Below are 17,419 nucleotides of genomic sequence, written 5' to 3' on the forward strand. Positions count from 1 at the left end.
TTCTCTCATCCCTTTCGCTCTTACAACTCACTTTAAATTAATAAAGTTGAAGTTAAATTTTTAAATAGTACCTAATTCACCCCCTCCCCCTCTTAGGTACTTGAATCCATAAACTCAACAAAAACATATGAAGGATATAATATTATCCTTTACTTTTTAGTTATTATATCTTTATATGATAGTATCATGGGTTTGAATATTTAAGTTTTCGACTAAATCATTCTAAACGTGTACGGGTCACAATTTTCAATTTTTTTTTCTACCTCACTATTTACCAGATAATAATACTCTTTCTCATTCATCATATGTTCTTTACATTTACTTTTGATGCGAATTTTTAGAACCTCACATGCATGTAACTTTTAAGGGTACTTATTGATGGGGCATATTCTGCACCCGCTGACCAGTCAGCATATTGAGCAAGGTCAAAGATATCCACAGCAAGTCAACGGCTTAGACAGCCTAACCGACGCCACCTGTCGGCCTGTCTCTTATGCCTCGACGGGGACAACTAGCCAGCCGAGGCACACATCCGCGAACTCATACCCAAGACCCCTCGGCGGTGGGTCAACAGGGCCCGCCGGCCTGCCGGGGGTCCCTCGGCCAAGGGGTAGATCAGTCTTTCCACCTGCTAGCCACTTGGCTACTTGGCCACTACGTGACAAAAGGTGAAAGTCTATAAATACTCCTCAACTCTCATTGAGGAGGGGATCGACAATTGAACCTAAGAATCACTATTCATCTGGTAATATCTTCCTTATCTCTCTACAATATAAACTTCGCCAAGTAACAACAACTTATCTCTCTAAGTTTACTGACTTGAGCGTCGGAGTGAGTTCGCTCGGTCCAAAGCCGAGCCCTCAGTTTGCTCATCGTTTCAGGAGACCGCAAGGAGGATTCAACTAAGGACGTCATTCTACAAGCACGGGTGGTAACTTATAACTGCTCTGGAATTACACCCGGAACAATTGGCGCCGTCTGTGGGGAAAGATACTAGAAGCTAGTCACATTCATTCCCAAACAAAAAAAAAAAAAAAGAAACCCACCCAAGAAGCTAAGAAGATGTCGAAACAACCAGAGAAGGTATTGGTGGAAAACGAATTCTACTAAGACGACACATTCCACAACTCAGAAATCGAGCAGTCCCCCACCGGCCGTATCACTGATACGACGAACGGGACGCCAAAGGAGCAAGATAAGCCGCTGGCCGTTGACCAGGTCACCATCAGGGGACATGTGGTTGATGCAGCAAAGCTGAAGCTACTCCTGGACATAATTGGTAGTACGCCGGCTCACGCTGTCACACCGACAAGAGCGGCGGAACCCGTCCAGGAGACCAGGGGCCAGAATATGACTCAAGAGACTTGAACGAACCTTTGGAAGAAGCTGGCCCTGTCAAGACGCCGGGGGAGCCCAGAGCGCTAGTGGTAGACCTTAGTCCTTCCCGCACTCGCGGGAGGACGGCGTCGCCGCAGCGCCAACGAGGCACCCCCCGGAGGAGTAGAAGAAGCCCGACTCACCAGAGTCGGAGAAGAAGCCCTTCCCGCCACGGGGAGAGGAGCCGGGCTAGGGATGTGAGGAGCCGATCGCCGCGTGTCGTTCGACACGTGGTCAGACAGCCCCTCAGCGCCTACGTCCTAGATACCCGGTCCGACTAAATTTGAAATTGCCACCCATAGCATACAAGGGGGAAGGCGAACCAACCGACCACGTCGAGGCTTACGAGTCTCACATGTCGGTCAGGAACAACCCGATGAGGTTTGGTGCCGAGTCTTCCCAACGACACTGCATGGGATGGCACAAAGTTGGTACAAGGGGCTACCCGACGGGTCGGTATACTGTTACGCCGACCTAAAGGACTCGTTCTTAGCCCAATATTCTTGCAACAAGAGGAGGGCCGTTGAGACATCGGACCTCCTTGCCATCGACGCAGGAGGGAGGCGAGTCTCTCCGGAGTTACGTGAAGAGGTTCGACGCCTTGAGGTTCGGCAGATTCGTGGGCGAGCAAGCCGAACCGGCGGCCTTCGTGCTAATGAAAGGCCTCCCGAGAGGGGACCTAAAAAACGAGCTTATCAAGTGCGGCGGCCTGAACTTAGACTCGCCGGGAAGTTGGCCGATCAAGCCATAAAGGTGGAGGACTACCACAAAACCGGGTGGGCCCAGCGACGCCGAGCACTCGAGAGTAGGAGCCGCCGGGAGAATAACCCGGACGAAAGACGCGTGTGATAGAATAGGTCACGGTCGACGATCCGCCAGGAAACAGGACTCGGCGGGCGCCGGGAGGAGCTCAGGACCGAACTACCAGAAACGTTTCAATGGCCACACCCCCTTGGTCGTATCTGCCGCCGAGGTCTTCGCCCTGAGCAAGAACGAGGGTCAGAAGTGGGAAAGGCCTCCCAGGCCGAGGAGTGACGGTGACACGAGCCGATCTGCGAGTACCATGGCCACACCGGCCACTTGATCGACGATCACGGCATCGAAGAATGCCATCGAAGAGCGATCCGGAAGGGGAGCCTCGGCAAGTATGTCGCCAAAGGCCAAAAGGCGATGCGGCGGCTCGAATAAAAAATCCGTCTTGAACGGATAGGAGTGATCAATGTCGTCATCGGGGCAACGAGAACGGGGTCCGCTCATGGGCACAAAAGGCACCGAACGAGCCGTATCGGGCCATCAACTTTGTGCCCAACACAGCGGCCACCGCTTCCAACATCCCCGATATAACTATTGGGAAGAAGGACTACGAGGGAGTCATCGCCCCTCACAGCGACCCACTTGTAGTCCACTTGGACATATCCAACCACCTGGTCAAGAGGTGCCTGATTGACACAGGCGCCTACACAAACATTATGTTCAGGGAGTGCTTTCTGGGACTCGGCCTGAAGGTTGAGGACTTGAGCCCACCGATCCGATCCGTACGGTTTCTCGGGGCCGGCCTGGTACCCCCGGGGTCAATCGGGACCGCCGGTGATGTTCGGCGAGGGGAACGCGGCTAGGAATGTCCTAGCTGAGTTCGTGGTCATTGACGGCTCGTCCTCCTACAACGTTCTCATAGGCCGAGTCACTCTGAGCGAGACCGACGCCGTGATGTCCGTCCGGGCCCTGACACTGATGTATGTCTCGGACCGGGGGGAAGCGCATAAGCTCGTCTCCAAGGACGAGAAGGACGAGGTGGTCAACGTCCAGGTATCTGCCAGAGGATGCAACATGCAATCCCTCAAAGTGGCAAAGAGGTCAGAAAAGGGGAAGAGCCCATCCTTGCAACAGATGGTGACTTCATGGATTCAAATGTCGGCATGGTCGAGGGAGCCGAGACCGAAGAAGTGGAAATTGACCCATGGCGCACCGTGACTATCGGTGTCAACCTGGAGCCAAAATTCAGGGCCGCTCTCCTAGACCTGCTAAGGGAGAACAAAGACGTCTTCGCCTACTCAGCGGCCGAGATGCCAGGCGTGAGCCAGGAGGTAATTGTTCACAAGCTGAACGTACTCCCCACCGCTCGCCCTGTCAAGCAAAGGATGAGGAACTCCTCAGCCGAAAAAGATGAAGCCATCAAAGCCGAGGTGGATAAATTACTGACGGCGGGCTTTATCATGCCCTGTACGTATCCTGAATGGTTAGCTAATGTTGTAATGGTGAAGAAGTCGTCGGGGGCGTGGAGGATGTGTGTAGATTTCACCAATCTTAATAAAGCGTGCCCCAAAGATTGCTATCCCTTGCCTCGGATAGATAGTCTAATCGACGCGACGGCAGGCTATACTATCTTGAGCCTCTTTGGACGCCTTCTCGGGTATCATCGGTATTCATGGCCGAGGAAGACATGCCCAAATGCGCATTCATCACTGCTAACGGCACATACATGTATAAAATGATGCCGTTTGGTCTAAAGAACGCCGGCGCAACTTACACAAGACTGGTGGACAAAGTGTTCCAAAATCAAAAAGGGCGAAACATTGAGGCTTACGTCGACGATGCTATTGTAAAAAGCAAGTCCGACAGCGAGCACTTAGCCGATTTACACGAGACATTTTGTTCACTAAGAAAATACAAGATGAAGCTTAACCCGATGAAATGCAACTTCGGTGTCCGGGCAGGTAAGTTCCTCGGCGTACTTGTCAGCGCCAGGGGAATTGATGCCAATCCAGACAAAGTCCAAGCAATCCTGGATCTGCCAGAGCCGAGGAATCGAAAAGAGGTTATGATGCTGACCGGGAGGATGGCGGCTCTAGCCCGTTTCATCTCTCGGTCAGCCGACAAGAGCACCCCATTCTTCAAAGTGTTGAAGGGGAATAAGGACTTCAGCTGGGGGGAGGAACAGAGCACAGCTTTCAAGCAACTGAAAGCTCATCTTCAGACTCTCCCAACCCTGTCCAGACCGATGCTGGGGGAGACGCTATATCTGTACATAGCAGTTACCTCGGCCACGGTCAGTGCCGTGATCGTCAGAGAAGAGGACAAACAGCAGCACCCAATCTACTTTGTCAGCCATACGTTGTTGCCCGCCGAGAGAAATTACCCGCTGATTGAGAAAGCAGCTTTTGCTGTCGTCGTTGCGGCAAGGAAACTGAAACCCTACTTCGACGCACATCCCGTGACGGTCTTAACCGACCAACCATTGGAGAAAGCATTGGAAAAATTTGAGCAATCCGGCAGGCTCATCAAATGGGCAGTAGAGTTATCCGGCTTCGGCATTCAGTACAAGCCGAGGCCCTCGATAAAGGGACAGCACCGCGATTTCTGGCCGAGTGCACATACCAAGAGGAGCAAAACCCCGGAGTATGGGAGGTATACACCGACGGGTCCTCCACGACGAACAGCTCAGGAGCCGGCGTACTTATCATCAGCCCAAACGGGGACGAGTTTGAGTATGCCTTGAAATTTACCTTCTCGGCCTCAAACAACGAGTCCGAATACGAGGCGGTGATAACCGGAGTCGAGCTAGCTAGGGGCGGAGCACATCATTTTGAAAACAGATTCACTATTAGTGGCTAATCAAATCAGAGGAGAGTACGAGACTCGGGACGACGGGATGATGAGATACCTGGAAAGGGTAAAAGCCGATACTTCGAAGTTGAAATCCTTCCAGATACAATGTATTCCCAGGTCTGAGAACAACCGAGCCGACGCTCTCTCAAAGCTTGCCAGTTCAACCATCAAGAATATCAGTCGAACCGTCTTTGGTGGACATCGGGAATGCCAAAAGCATTACCGAGACCGTCGGAATGGTGGGCGACATAGAGGCCGAGACGACGTGGATGACTCCGATAATGAAGTACAAAGCGATGAACGAGTTTGGGAGGATCGCAGATCTCTCACGAAGCTAAAGAGGATCGCAGCAAGGTACTTGGTGTTTGAAGGAGAATTATACAGAAGGTCCGTGACAAGGCCACTCTTGAAGTGTGTCGGTCCAACCGACGCGGAGCCGATCTTGTGAAATTCACGAAAGCATCTGCGGCCATCACATGGGGGCAAGAACACTAGCCCACAAAGCTCTCCGAGCCGGCTACTTCCGGCCCACCATGCTTGCGGATTCCAGAGCCAAAACCAAAAAGTGCAACAAGCGCCAAATGCATGCTCGGTGATACATGCGCCATCCCGAGACTGCGCAGCGGTACTTAGTCCCCTTCCTTTTGCACAGTGGGGGATGGATCTCCTAGGGCCATTTCCGACGGCATCCGGCGGAAGAAAGTTCTTGATTGTCGCTGTGGACTACTTCACCAAATGGGTGGAAGCGGTAGCAGTACCTGCGAAGACGACGGCGGCCGTAAGAAAGGTAATCTGGGAAAATGTCATAACTCGTTTTGGGTTACCCCAGGTCATGGTATTCGACCACGGCCGAGAGTTTTGGAGTGGCACAATAATGAGCTGGCTGGAGGAACTCGGTATCAAATTTGCATACTCCTCCGTCTGTCACCCACAGAGCAACGGACAGGCGGAGGCAGCCAATAAAACAATCCTCAACGGTTTGAAGAAGACAGTTGAAGACCTAAAGGGAAGATGGGCCGATGAACTACCCGGCGTCCTATGGTCCTTGCGAACCACGGAGAAAGAAGCAACGGGGTACAGTTCATTCCACCTAGTCTATGGGTCCGAAGCAGTCCTACCAATTGAAGCAACGGTGCCAACATACAGAACGGCCACCTTTAACCCGGTTGAAAATGAGGAAGGTTTAAGAACCTCCCTAGACCTGGTCGAAGAAAGCCGAGATACAGCACGCCTCAACTTGGCAGTATACCAGAGCCGAATGAAAAGAGCCTACAACCGAAGAGTCCACAAAAGGGACTTAAAAGTAGGAGACCTAGTCCTAAGAAAGTCGGCCACCACCAACAAAGGAAACATCCATGGTAAACTTACGGCCAACAGGGAGGGCCCCTACAAGGTGGTTGAAGAAATGAGGCGGGTACACATACCGGGCCGACCGACATGGAGGGTGTGCCTCTGATGAGCCATTGGAACACTGACAATCTCAGGAAATACTTTGTGTAGCGGCGGAGGTGTCCAAAACAATTGTTGGCACCCCAACGCATGTTTACATCTAATGAAGAATCACCCAATTTTTCCATCAAAGTGTTCCTCCCCTCCGCAGTCGCATCGAGGTAGACGCCACGGCCCAAGCCGTGCAGTCACCCCAAGAACGCTGTCGCGCCGTAACCCCTAGCCGCCTCGGCCCGCCGAAGGCCTGGCAGGGGACACAACGGTCGATACGCCAAAGAATGCTGTCGCGCTGTAACCCCTAGTCGCCTCGGCCCGCCGAAGGCCTGGCAGGGGACACAACGGTCGATACGCCAAAGAATGTTGTCGCGCCGTAACCTCTAGTCACCTCGGCCCACCGAAGGTCTGGCATGGGACACAACGGTCGATACGCCAAAGAACGATGTCGCGCCGTAACCCCTAGTCGCCTCGGTCACCCGAAGGCCCGGCATGGGACACAACGGTCGACACGCTAACATGTTCACAACGGCGGTTGGGAAGCGCAAATCCGACGCCTCGGCTAGACCGAGAGTGAAAGAGGAAGCGACCAACACGCTAACATGTTCGAGAAAAAGACGTTAAACGCAGTTGAGATACGCATTCTAGCTGCCTCGGTTAAGCCGAAGGTAAAAAAAATGAAAAAGCGCTCAATTAATAACGCAAGAAGACAAGAAAAGACCTCGGCCAAGCCAGAGGCAAAACAAGCAAACTTTCATTAATGATAAGATTACAAACGAGAAGAATGAAGACGACGGGCGTCCCCATAAGGATAAGCCAAAACACAACCTACCAAAGTTTTACATAAACAAGGAAAAGAAAAGCAAAAGGTTACAGACATAACATTTGAAGCGCCAAAAGATGGCAGGGAGGAAAGGCTCAGTAGTTGGCCCCCGAACAGCTAAAGCTATCCGAGACGCCGGGTGAGTCTGGAGACGACCGCCCGTCTCCCTACGCTTGATGTTGCCCACCATCGGCTGCAGCAGCGTCAAATTCGGTGGCCGGCCCAGAGGAAAGCTTGTCATCTCCGCATGCCTTCAGCCTTTCAGCCTCCTCTTCGGCCTCCTTCACCTTTGCATCATAGGCCGCCTTGGCCTCGGCTATCTGAGCCGCCTTCGCCGCCTCCTCCTTTTCCGCAACCGCTTTTTCCGCGGCATCGGCCATCTCATCCAGAAGCTGTTCAAATTTTTCCCACGGGAAGGAGTCTTCAGGAATGAGCCTCTTGATTGCCTCCCTGGTCGCTTCCTCGGCCTGATCCCGGAATTGAGCGCACAGGTCAGGGAGGATCTTATCTTGAAGCACCTCAATATCTTTCTCCCTTTGGGCAAGAACGACCCTAGTGTCCGCGAGTGCCTCCGATCGAGCCTCATACATCCCCCTCCATTCTTCCCTTTTGGCAACAACGGCGTCGTAGCCACCCTTATACTTGTCCCGCTCCTCCAAAGAATCGGGCGGAGGTGGCATCGGCGGCCTCAACTTTGGCCCTCTCGGCCGAGGCGCTTCTCGGCTTCCTCCGCACGCTTCCGAGCAGAAGGAGGTCAAGCTTAGCCTTCCCGGCTTCTCCCTTCGCAGCAGAAAGATCAAGCTTAAGCCGTTGGATCAGCGGCCTAGCCTGGGCTATGGCCTGTTCTTGCTCCATAATGTAGGAGCCGACCAGTTGAGTCCACTTCGCCAGCCTCTTGTGTATTCTTGTACCCTCTGCCACAAGCTCGGCGGGAGAAACCTTCTGAAGTACGGAGTCAACGGTGACATTCCTATCACCCGCCTTCTCGGTCGCTTCTCTAATTGCCGCTCGAAGAACGGCGGCGCCGACGGCGGATCTACAAAAAATTTACACAGCGCATCCATGTCAACATTCATTGACACATCAGAGAGTCTGTCATCGGGAATGCATAACGAACCAGCTAAGTCTGAACCACAGGTTAGGTCCGTACCAGTCCGGGCCCTCTTAGACGGAGAACCGGGTGAATCTTTCTTTTCCCCGGCAACGGTAGAAGCCGGCAGTGGCTCGTTTCTCTTCTTCGCAGGAGGAGGGCCCTTCGCAACGGTCACCACCTCCTCGGAGACATCGATGACCTCCACGTGCTCCTTCTGGACCGACGGGGTTGGAGAAGGAGTTGGGACTGTCGCCGTCGCCAACCTGGACGCCGCCTTTGGTTTTCTCTTCGGCACGCCTCCGAGAACCCGTGCTTGAGCCGCCGCCGGATCCAGTGCCTTCAGCTGCTTATCCATAAGCTCGTTGGGAGCCAGTCTACGATCACGTCCGTCAGCCTGAGGGTGCCGCTCAACGACGTTCCCGTCCTTATCAAGCCCTAACCTCTTCAAGGTCCTCTCAGACAGATCCAGGCCAAACCGGTCTGTAAGAAATCAGACAAGAGTTACATAAAAGAAGTAAAACAAAGCTCTAAAAACAGGAGCATAATAGGCAAAGATGGGCCTCACACCGACCCTACTCACCCTGGTTGAGGGCCGGTATGAGGCCGACGCGACAAAGCAGCTCATCCTGAAGAATAATCCGAGTCGGGGCACCCATCCTTTCTCAAAGATCAAACAACCGCATCGCCCGCTCCTCGTCGCACCAAGAGGAACCTTACCGGCATCCATCTTGAGTTTACTCGGGAGACCCATTTTTCACGCTCCCTCTTACTCTCGCACCGTAAGTTGACTTGGTCTTTGGAAGGACCGATCGCAGCGGATAGTCATCCGGCACTTCGACATACACCCACCGCCCCTTCCAGTCCTTGCTGGAAGAAAGCTTATCAACAGAGAGGACGCCGGCTCCATCGCACACTGTACCACCCCACCTTACCGGGGCCGATGCCCGAAGATGATCAAGCCGGCGGAATAAGTTAACTGTGGGTACCTCCCCCTTAAAAAGACAGAGCCACACGAAGCCAACTATCGTCCTAATGGCCAACGGATGCAGTTGAGCCACGGCGACGTTCATAGCTTTGATGATGGCCGTGACGTATTTATTCAAAGGAAACCGGAGCCCATACTCCGGTGCCCGACGATATACACGCCGATATGACCCGGAGGAGGGCAACAGACCGCTTGACCCTCCCCAGGGATAACAATTTTGTACCCCTCACCGAAGTAGAAATGACCCTCGAAAAGAGACCCACCGGAACAACTGGCGAATTTATTTGTCCAGGCACGGTCAGGACCGGTCATGCACGCCTCGCCGTGATCCAGGATATGCGGCCTCTCCTCACCAGAAGGAATCCCTTCCTCACAGTCATCATCAACGTCATCATCCTCCCGACCCTCCAGAGCTTTTGGATCGGCTTCAGGAGACGGAGACTTAGGGCCCCCAAACCTTATCGGGATGGCGTTTAGTATCTCCTCCTCATCAAAACGCGACGGGGAACCCCCCGGCGCAGGCTTACTAGGCCCGGCACCAGCGGAAGACATGTTTACGACAAAACTTACAAGTTAAAAAGAGAGGATTTGTTTGTTTACCTTGAAGAAAAATGCTACGCCGGAGTAATGATTCTGAAAGCTAGAGAGAAGTTTCGTCAAAGAGGGCTAGAAAGAAGAAAATTTTTGAGAAAATGAAATTGGTGCCCAATTTCAGGGATTAACTGGCCCTATTTATAGGGGAAAGCCCATGAAGAAGGACCAATCAGGGCTCAGCCCATGAAACGCCAGCCAATCAGCAAACAGACACGTGTCAGACATGCAACCACGGAATGTCAATCGTTGCAACAGTTGGACGTCAATCAATGCAACAGTGACCCAGCGTCTTCAACACGCCCCTTCAAATCTCTCTGCCTATTCGTCTTCCTCAACAAATTCCTAAGTATCTGTTCTCCGCCGGCCACCTGATCAACCAAGCTTGTCAGCATATTCCAGGGGGCAATCAGAAACAACCGGCACTCTCCACCCTGGTCTTAGCCAGCGTCATTGCCTTTTCCACATCGGATGTCCGTTACACAACCATGTGGAGGGGGGATATGGTACGGCCATAATACGATCAAGCCGAGGAAGAAGAAGCCGGGGCAGAAATTTTTCCTCGCGCAGAATATACGCTCAACATACATCGGAGCCCATACCACGGCATAGACTACGCTGGGGGCAAATTGATGGGGCATATTCTCGCACCGTGACCGATCAAAGCATATTGAGCAAGGTCAAAGATATCCACAGCAAGTCAACGGCTTAGACAGCCTAACCGACGCCACCTGTCGACCTGTCTCTTATGCCTCGGCGGGGACAACTAGCCAGCCGAGGCACACATCCGCGAACTCATATCCAAGACCCCTCGGCGGTGGGTCAACAGGGCCCGCCGGCCTGCCGAGGGTCCCTCGGCCAAGGGGTAGATCAGTCTTTCCACCTGCTAGCCACTTGGCCACTACGTGACAAAAGGTGAAAGTCTATAAATACTCCTCAACTCTCATTGAGGAGGGGATCGACAATTGAACCTAAGAATCACTATTCATCTGGTAATATCTTCCATATCTCTCTACAATATAAACTTCGCCAAGTAACAACAACTTATCTCTCTAAGTTTACTGACTTGAGCGTCGGAGTGAGTTCGCTCGGTCCAAAGCCGAGCCCTCAGTTTGCTCATCGTTTCAGGAGACCGCAAGGAGGATTCAACTAAGGACGTCATTCTACAAGCACGGGTGGTAACTTATAACTGCTCTGGAATTACACCCGGAACACTTATATTGTAATAAATATACATATTAGCCCAAAAAAGGAAATGTAAAACTTCGGTGGAATATACCCAAAAAGAAAAATGTAAAAGAAACTATTGAATGCGAGAGAGTATGTTATATGTACTAAATGAAAAAGGGGTTAAAATTTTCATTTTAAATGTGCACGGGTCAAAATCTTCATGTTGTTCGTGCATAGGTCTTACAAACGTGTAAGAGTTGGACCGAATGAAAAATAGTTTTTAACAACTGCACGGGCTTGCAACTTTATTAAGACCCGACAATTTTACAAACTTTATGTTATTTTTCATCCGTAAAATTTTTGTCTCATATACAACTATACAAGCCGGGTTAGTATGAAGCCACCTAAGTAATAAGACAGTATAAACTCAAATTTAGTTAAGCAAGACGACATATCGAACTACAATAACTACTCAACGAAGTGAGCCCATCATTTAAGCTGAAAGGTCATGAAATTTATGATTTAAATAAAACTTTAATTTAAAATTGTTTGACAAAAAGTGGAAAGTTTTTATTTGTTTATTTTAAAACTTTCTTTCTAAAGATAACTAATTTTAAAAGGGGATAATTAATTAATATAAAATTATCTAAAATGTTCTTAACTTTTTTATATAACAAATTAAAAAAACATACTCGTGCAATTTGCACGGGTTTAAAACTAGTAATAACTAGTTTTAAACCCGTGTAATTTTGCACGGGTATGTATTTGGGCTGGTATTAATGTTTTTGGATGTATTTTTTTTTTTTTTTTTTGCATTTCTTTTGTACTTGTCTAGTTGGTCTAAATCAGCGATCTACATAATTAATGTTTAAACTTGTTACTACTACGGGTTCACATGCAATGGTTGAAGAGGAAATAACAAAAAATATTTTTTTTTAAAAAATATATCGTACTATCTAGTTTTTAAATATTATGCATGTAATGTATTCGCATTATATATAATTCAATCCCGTAATTAAATGTAATTCCTTCTCGTAATTATGTATTTTTTTTTTAAAATTATGTAATTCATTTATTTGTAATTAGTTTCATTTATTCCGATTTGTAATTCATTCCGCTTATATGCCATTAATTTCATTTATTCGGAATGTATAAAATTATTTCATAGTATTTGTTCTAAGACAGAATTTGTCGCATGTTTGTATAGCCGTAATTCTGAAGAAATAAATGCATTGCTTACTAACGGGTCCCACCATAACATGTATTTCCAAAAAAAAAGTTGAATTAATGACGTGGCACGTCCTGGATTGAGTATTGTCTTCTTGAATTAATAAAGATAAGATGTTACACTAACATTATTACACTAATAATGTTACAATGTTACATGAAAAATGTAACGGTAATAATGTTACGGTTATAGATGTCGAGTATGTTACGAAAGTTAATTTAATAAATCACAATTAAACAAGTTCAAAATAAAATGAACATTATTACTAAATTTTACCATGTTTTAACCCTAATTTTTCCGCACAAACAGTTGAAACTAGACATGTCAAAACCTGACCCGACCCGTAAATCGACCGTAACCCGACCCGTAAATAACCCGCAAATAACCCGGTTTTTTCAACCCGAACCCCAAAAATACCCGAACTCGTTTTGACCCGTAAATAGCGGAATGAAACCCGACCCGTAACGGGTTGACCGTTGGATAAAGGCAATATATCTTCCTCAAAATTGATAATGTCAAATAGGTATTGACTTATAAATTTTAAGGTTCCTAGGGGTAGAGGGAGACCAAAACAGATATGGCTTAGAGTGATAGAGCACGATATGGGATTTCTCGGGCTTGACGAGGGAATGGTGACGGAGAGGACACGATGGAGGGAAATGATACACGTCGATTTTTAGTATTTGATGTTATTTGAAATATTTAGTATTTTTATTTAATTTAAAAAAAAAAAATTCTTTTCGGATTTATTTCACGTTTTTACCAACAACTTTATTATATATTAATACTTGGTTCACTTTTAAGTTATTTCGGACCCTTGAGTTTTACTTCGGTTTTCAAAATCGTTTTCATCTTTATTCTCGATTTAAATTCTAAGTTTTTATAAAAGAAATCTGGACTTCGATTTTAAACCTATAAGTTACCATTGACTTTTGTATTACGTTTCACTCCCCTTTTGATTTCACTTCTCCTTTTCTATATTTTCGCATTTTGAGGTGTGTGATCACCCATAGACGGTTTTAGAGGAGGATTCATGTCAGCTATAGTTGTTCATAGGTCGTCCCGTCCATTGAACCCAGCTCATCCCGGCCGCAAAATAAGCGGGTACGGACAAGGCATTTTAAGAAAAATACAAAGGCCTAGCCCATTAACCCGTCCCAAACCCGCTAACCTGCTTGTCCGTGGGCCGAAAATTTAACTTGAGCCCGGCCCAAGCCGCATTTGAATACCTCTAATGTCAGCCCACCTCAAATCATTTTGAGATTAAGGCTCGGCTGTTGTTGTATTACGCACCGTGAATAAAATTAAAATTATCAACTAAAACAACTATTATTAGATTTATCACAAAAAAATTGTGAGAGACGGTCCATCGTAACTACTTCCTCTGTTCCAATGAATTGTCTTCATTCGCTTTATACACGTGCATTAATGTTCGTTTTCTTTTACTCATATCTTCAGTTATATATTACTAAAATTATAAAAAGTTGATATTCATAATGTACTCGATAAAACAATTTAAACAAAATCTCACAGTATATTAGAGATTGTATCGAAAATTCTTATACCCAAAAAGCAAAAAGCAAAAAGCAAGTACAATTCAATGGAACAAGAAGGAAATATCAAAATATAAGTAACTCCCTAATGTCGTAAAGTAAAGGGTCAATTAATTTTTACAGCCTTATAAATACCAGATTTCAAAAATTATTACCTTATAAAAAAAACTCATAAAATTGCTACCTTACTAAGCATTACTGCATACAAATTACTACCAAATCCCTTTTTTGGTGTGTTTTTATTTTAGCTGACGAAAATACCCCTTCAATTAAGTAGATTGATCCCTTCTCATACTCACTAAACACACTCCTCTTCATTTAAACCTTATCTCCTCTGTTAGCCCACGCACTCCTCTTTCTAATTTCTCCATCTCCACCAAATAATCAAATTGAGGGCTGAATTTCTTCTATAATTTGCCGACAAAGTATGTATCCCTTGCTATTTAGTCCTCTTTTTGGCAATTAAAAATTGAGGGTATTGTGGAAGAAAATAAATAAGTAAATGAAGAAGATGGGTAAAGTAAGAACAAGAAAGGAGATAGATGAGTAATAAAAATAGAAATAAGGAGATGGGTAATTTGGTCAGAATTTTTAAGTTTTGGAGGGAAATTTCAAATATCGACGGAATATACTTTTTTAAGTGACCGAAAAAAGGAATTGGTAACAATTTATATGCACTAATGCTTAATAAGTAGGAGTTTTTTTATAAGGTAGTAATTTTTGAAAACTGGAACTTATAAGACCGTAAAATTAATTGACCTAAAGTAAATTAGGTAGACAAGCCGCTAACATCTCTCTTAAGTCTTAACCAACCTCAAAAACCGGTTCAAATCCCATCTACTTTCCCGCCACCACAACCCAACTACCTCAACCGCCAATGCTTACCTTAGTTCAAATCCCATCTACTTTCCCGCCAAAATTAACTACCAGCAACCGGTTACCGGTCACCACCGGTAAAAAACCCGCTAACATCTCTCTTAACCAACCTCAAAAACCGGTTGACCCGGTTGTTCCATGGACCTCTGCCATAGCTCGCCATTGTCAAAAAGGCAATCTTTCCGAGGCGATAAAGGAGTTCACACGAATGCGAATGGCGGGTATTGACCCGAATCACATTACACTAATCACACTTCTTTCAGGATGTGCGCATTTTCCAGCAAAAGCCGGGTTTATTGGACCTTCAATTCATGGGTATGTTAAAAAATTGGGATTTGATAGGGGAAATGTGAAAATGGGTACCGTGATTGTCGACATGTACTCGAAATGTGGGCTTGTGGAATTGGCTAGGGTGTGTTTTGATGAGATTTTGGTGAAGAATTCGGTGTCGTGGAATACTATGATTGATGGGTATATGAGAAATGGGAGAGTTGATAATGCGCTGAAGCTGTTCGATGAAATGCCTGTGAGAGACGTGATTTCTTGGACTGTGCTGATTTGTGGGTTTTTGAACAAGGGTCTTGATGAGAAGGCATTAGAGTGTTTTTCTGAGATGCAATTGTCTGGGGTTAACCCGGATTATGTGACTGTAATCGCGGTGCTTTCTGCTTCCGCTAATTTAGGTGCTCTTAGTTTAGGTCTGTGGGTGAATAAATTTGTTATGGGGAAGCAGTTTAGGGAAAATATCCGAGTTTGCAACACGTTGATTGACATGTATTCTCGATGTGGTCGAGTGGATCTTGCCTGCGAAATTTTTGAAAAGATGGTAAGTCGTAGTTTAGTCTCTTGGAACTCAATAATTGGTGGATTTGCAACTAATGGCTATGTCGGTGAAGCTTTGGAATATTTTGATAGAATGAAGAGTGACGGGTTTATGCCAGATGGAGTGACTTTTACCGGAGTTTTCACTGCTTGTAGTCATGCCGGGTTGGTATCCCAAGGCCTCGAGTACTTCCACGAGATGGAACTTGTTCATAACATATTTCCAAGAATTGAACATTATGGTTGCTTAGTTGATCTACATAGTCGAGCAGGGAGGTTGGAAGACGCACTGAACGTTGTAAAAAACATGCCCATGAAGCCGAATGAAGTTGTTTTAGGGTCGTTATTGTCAGCTTGTAGAAATTTCGGAGATATTAGTTTAGCAGAGACGGTTATGAAGTATTTGGTTGATTTGGATCCTAGAATTGACTCCAATTATGTGATGCTAGCCAATATTTATGCGGAAGCCAAAAGCTGGGAAGGTTCAAGCAAGGTTCGGAGGAAAATGAAGAGTCACGGAATACAAAAGAGGCCGGGAATAAGCTCAATCGAGATAGAGGGTGGTATTCATGAATTTGTGGCTACTGATAAGTCACATTCTGAAACCGACTCTATTTATGGTATCTTGGACATACTGTCTTATGATCTAGGGATTTGTGGATATGTGGAAGAAGCTATGATACCGGAACTATAGACTGATCTCGTCCTGGTGCACGCTAATATCAAACAGTTTGATTTCAGTTTAGAGGTAAACTCAACTCCGCCTTGCCTGATATATTTCTGCTTATGTAAAGCTTTAGAATGTCTATAAATGGAATTCGTAAGTGTGAGGCTAGCTTAGCTGGCCGAGTCACTGAGCGTCAGTGAGACTCCGTTTGCACAAAAAAATACCATATCCATGTACCCGTTTCCCGATGATCTCAAGCTTGTGTCGTCTCACAACACCTTTTCCTTTAAAAATCGGGTGAGTCGTCACAAGCTTATGACAGCCGATCAAAAATAAGAATTTGTATTTAGGGTTTTAAATTAATAGTTGAAATTTTTCATCAATTTATGATGATAAATTTAAATAATAACCGTCTCTATTATTTATTTACCTGTATAAATAGTATCCGTCTCAATCATTTGTTTTATCTAATTAGAGTTCTATCGGTAATTGTGGTACCAAGCAATGATGCTTTGTTGTTCGTTTAGAAGATCTTAATTTCTCGCATAATTATCTACCTATGTACTCAGTTGTGAGCATGGTGCAATTATTGATATCTAATTATCTTTGGCTCAGTTGTTACAAATGCTGCATTATAATTCATGTAATCATCTTGTTTGATTAGCGATCTTGTGTTCTTCAGAAATTGTGAGTGTCTTTTTCAGTGACTGTCTTATAAAAGTGTTTTGTTACTTTATTTTGTTACTTTATACTCACTCCATCCCGGTCAATTATTGTCCTTGGCATAAAGATCAAGGAACGAGGAAAGAGCCAATTACTAAATGACAAGTGGAATAAATTGAGATTGAATGATCAACTTGTTCATTAAGTTCATTCTTAAAATAGAAAGGACAACAACTCACTGAAACACTCTAACATAAAAAAGAACAACAAATGGCCGGGACAGAGGGAGTCCTATTTATATTATTAGAGAATATAAAAACCATATAAATCTAAGTTGTTCATGCAAGAAAAGACAAGGTTTTTTTTTTTTTTTTTTGACAAAGAACAAATAAAGATAAACTACAAATGAAGCTTTCCTTCCGAAGCTAAAGATTATGAAATTTATCCTATTCACTCCCTGTGGGATGAAGCTAAGAGAAAGAACAACAAAAACAAGATTTATGATAGACTTAATATTCTGAA

General features: G+C 46.2%; 1 protein-coding gene across 1 annotated transcript; it reads left to right on the plus strand.

Moving 5' to 3' along the window:
- The first annotated feature begins 14,636 nt into the window (after positions 1-14,636).
- LOC141596352 (pentatricopeptide repeat-containing protein At1g05750, chloroplastic-like) lies at positions 14,637-16,901 on the plus strand. Its single transcript, XM_074416481.1, has one exon. The coding sequence runs from the start codon at positions 14,747-14,749 to the stop codon at positions 16,259-16,261; it is 1,515 nt and encodes a 504-aa protein (XP_074272582.1). The 5' UTR covers positions 14,637-14,746; the 3' UTR covers positions 16,262-16,901.
- The last annotated feature ends 518 nt before the right edge of the window (positions 16,902-17,419 follow it).

Source organism: Silene latifolia, chromosome 8, assembly GCF_048544455.1.
Source record: "Silene latifolia isolate original U9 population chromosome 8, ASM4854445v1, whole genome shotgun sequence".
Taxonomy (NCBI): Eukaryota; Viridiplantae; Streptophyta; class Magnoliopsida; order Caryophyllales; family Caryophyllaceae; genus Silene; species Silene latifolia.

Excerpts from the sequence above, each read along its gene's own strand:
- LOC141596352 (XM_074416481.1), top strand. The coding sequence starts at position 14,747 with ATGCTTACCTTAGTTCAAATCCCATCTACTTTCCCGCCAAAATTAACT.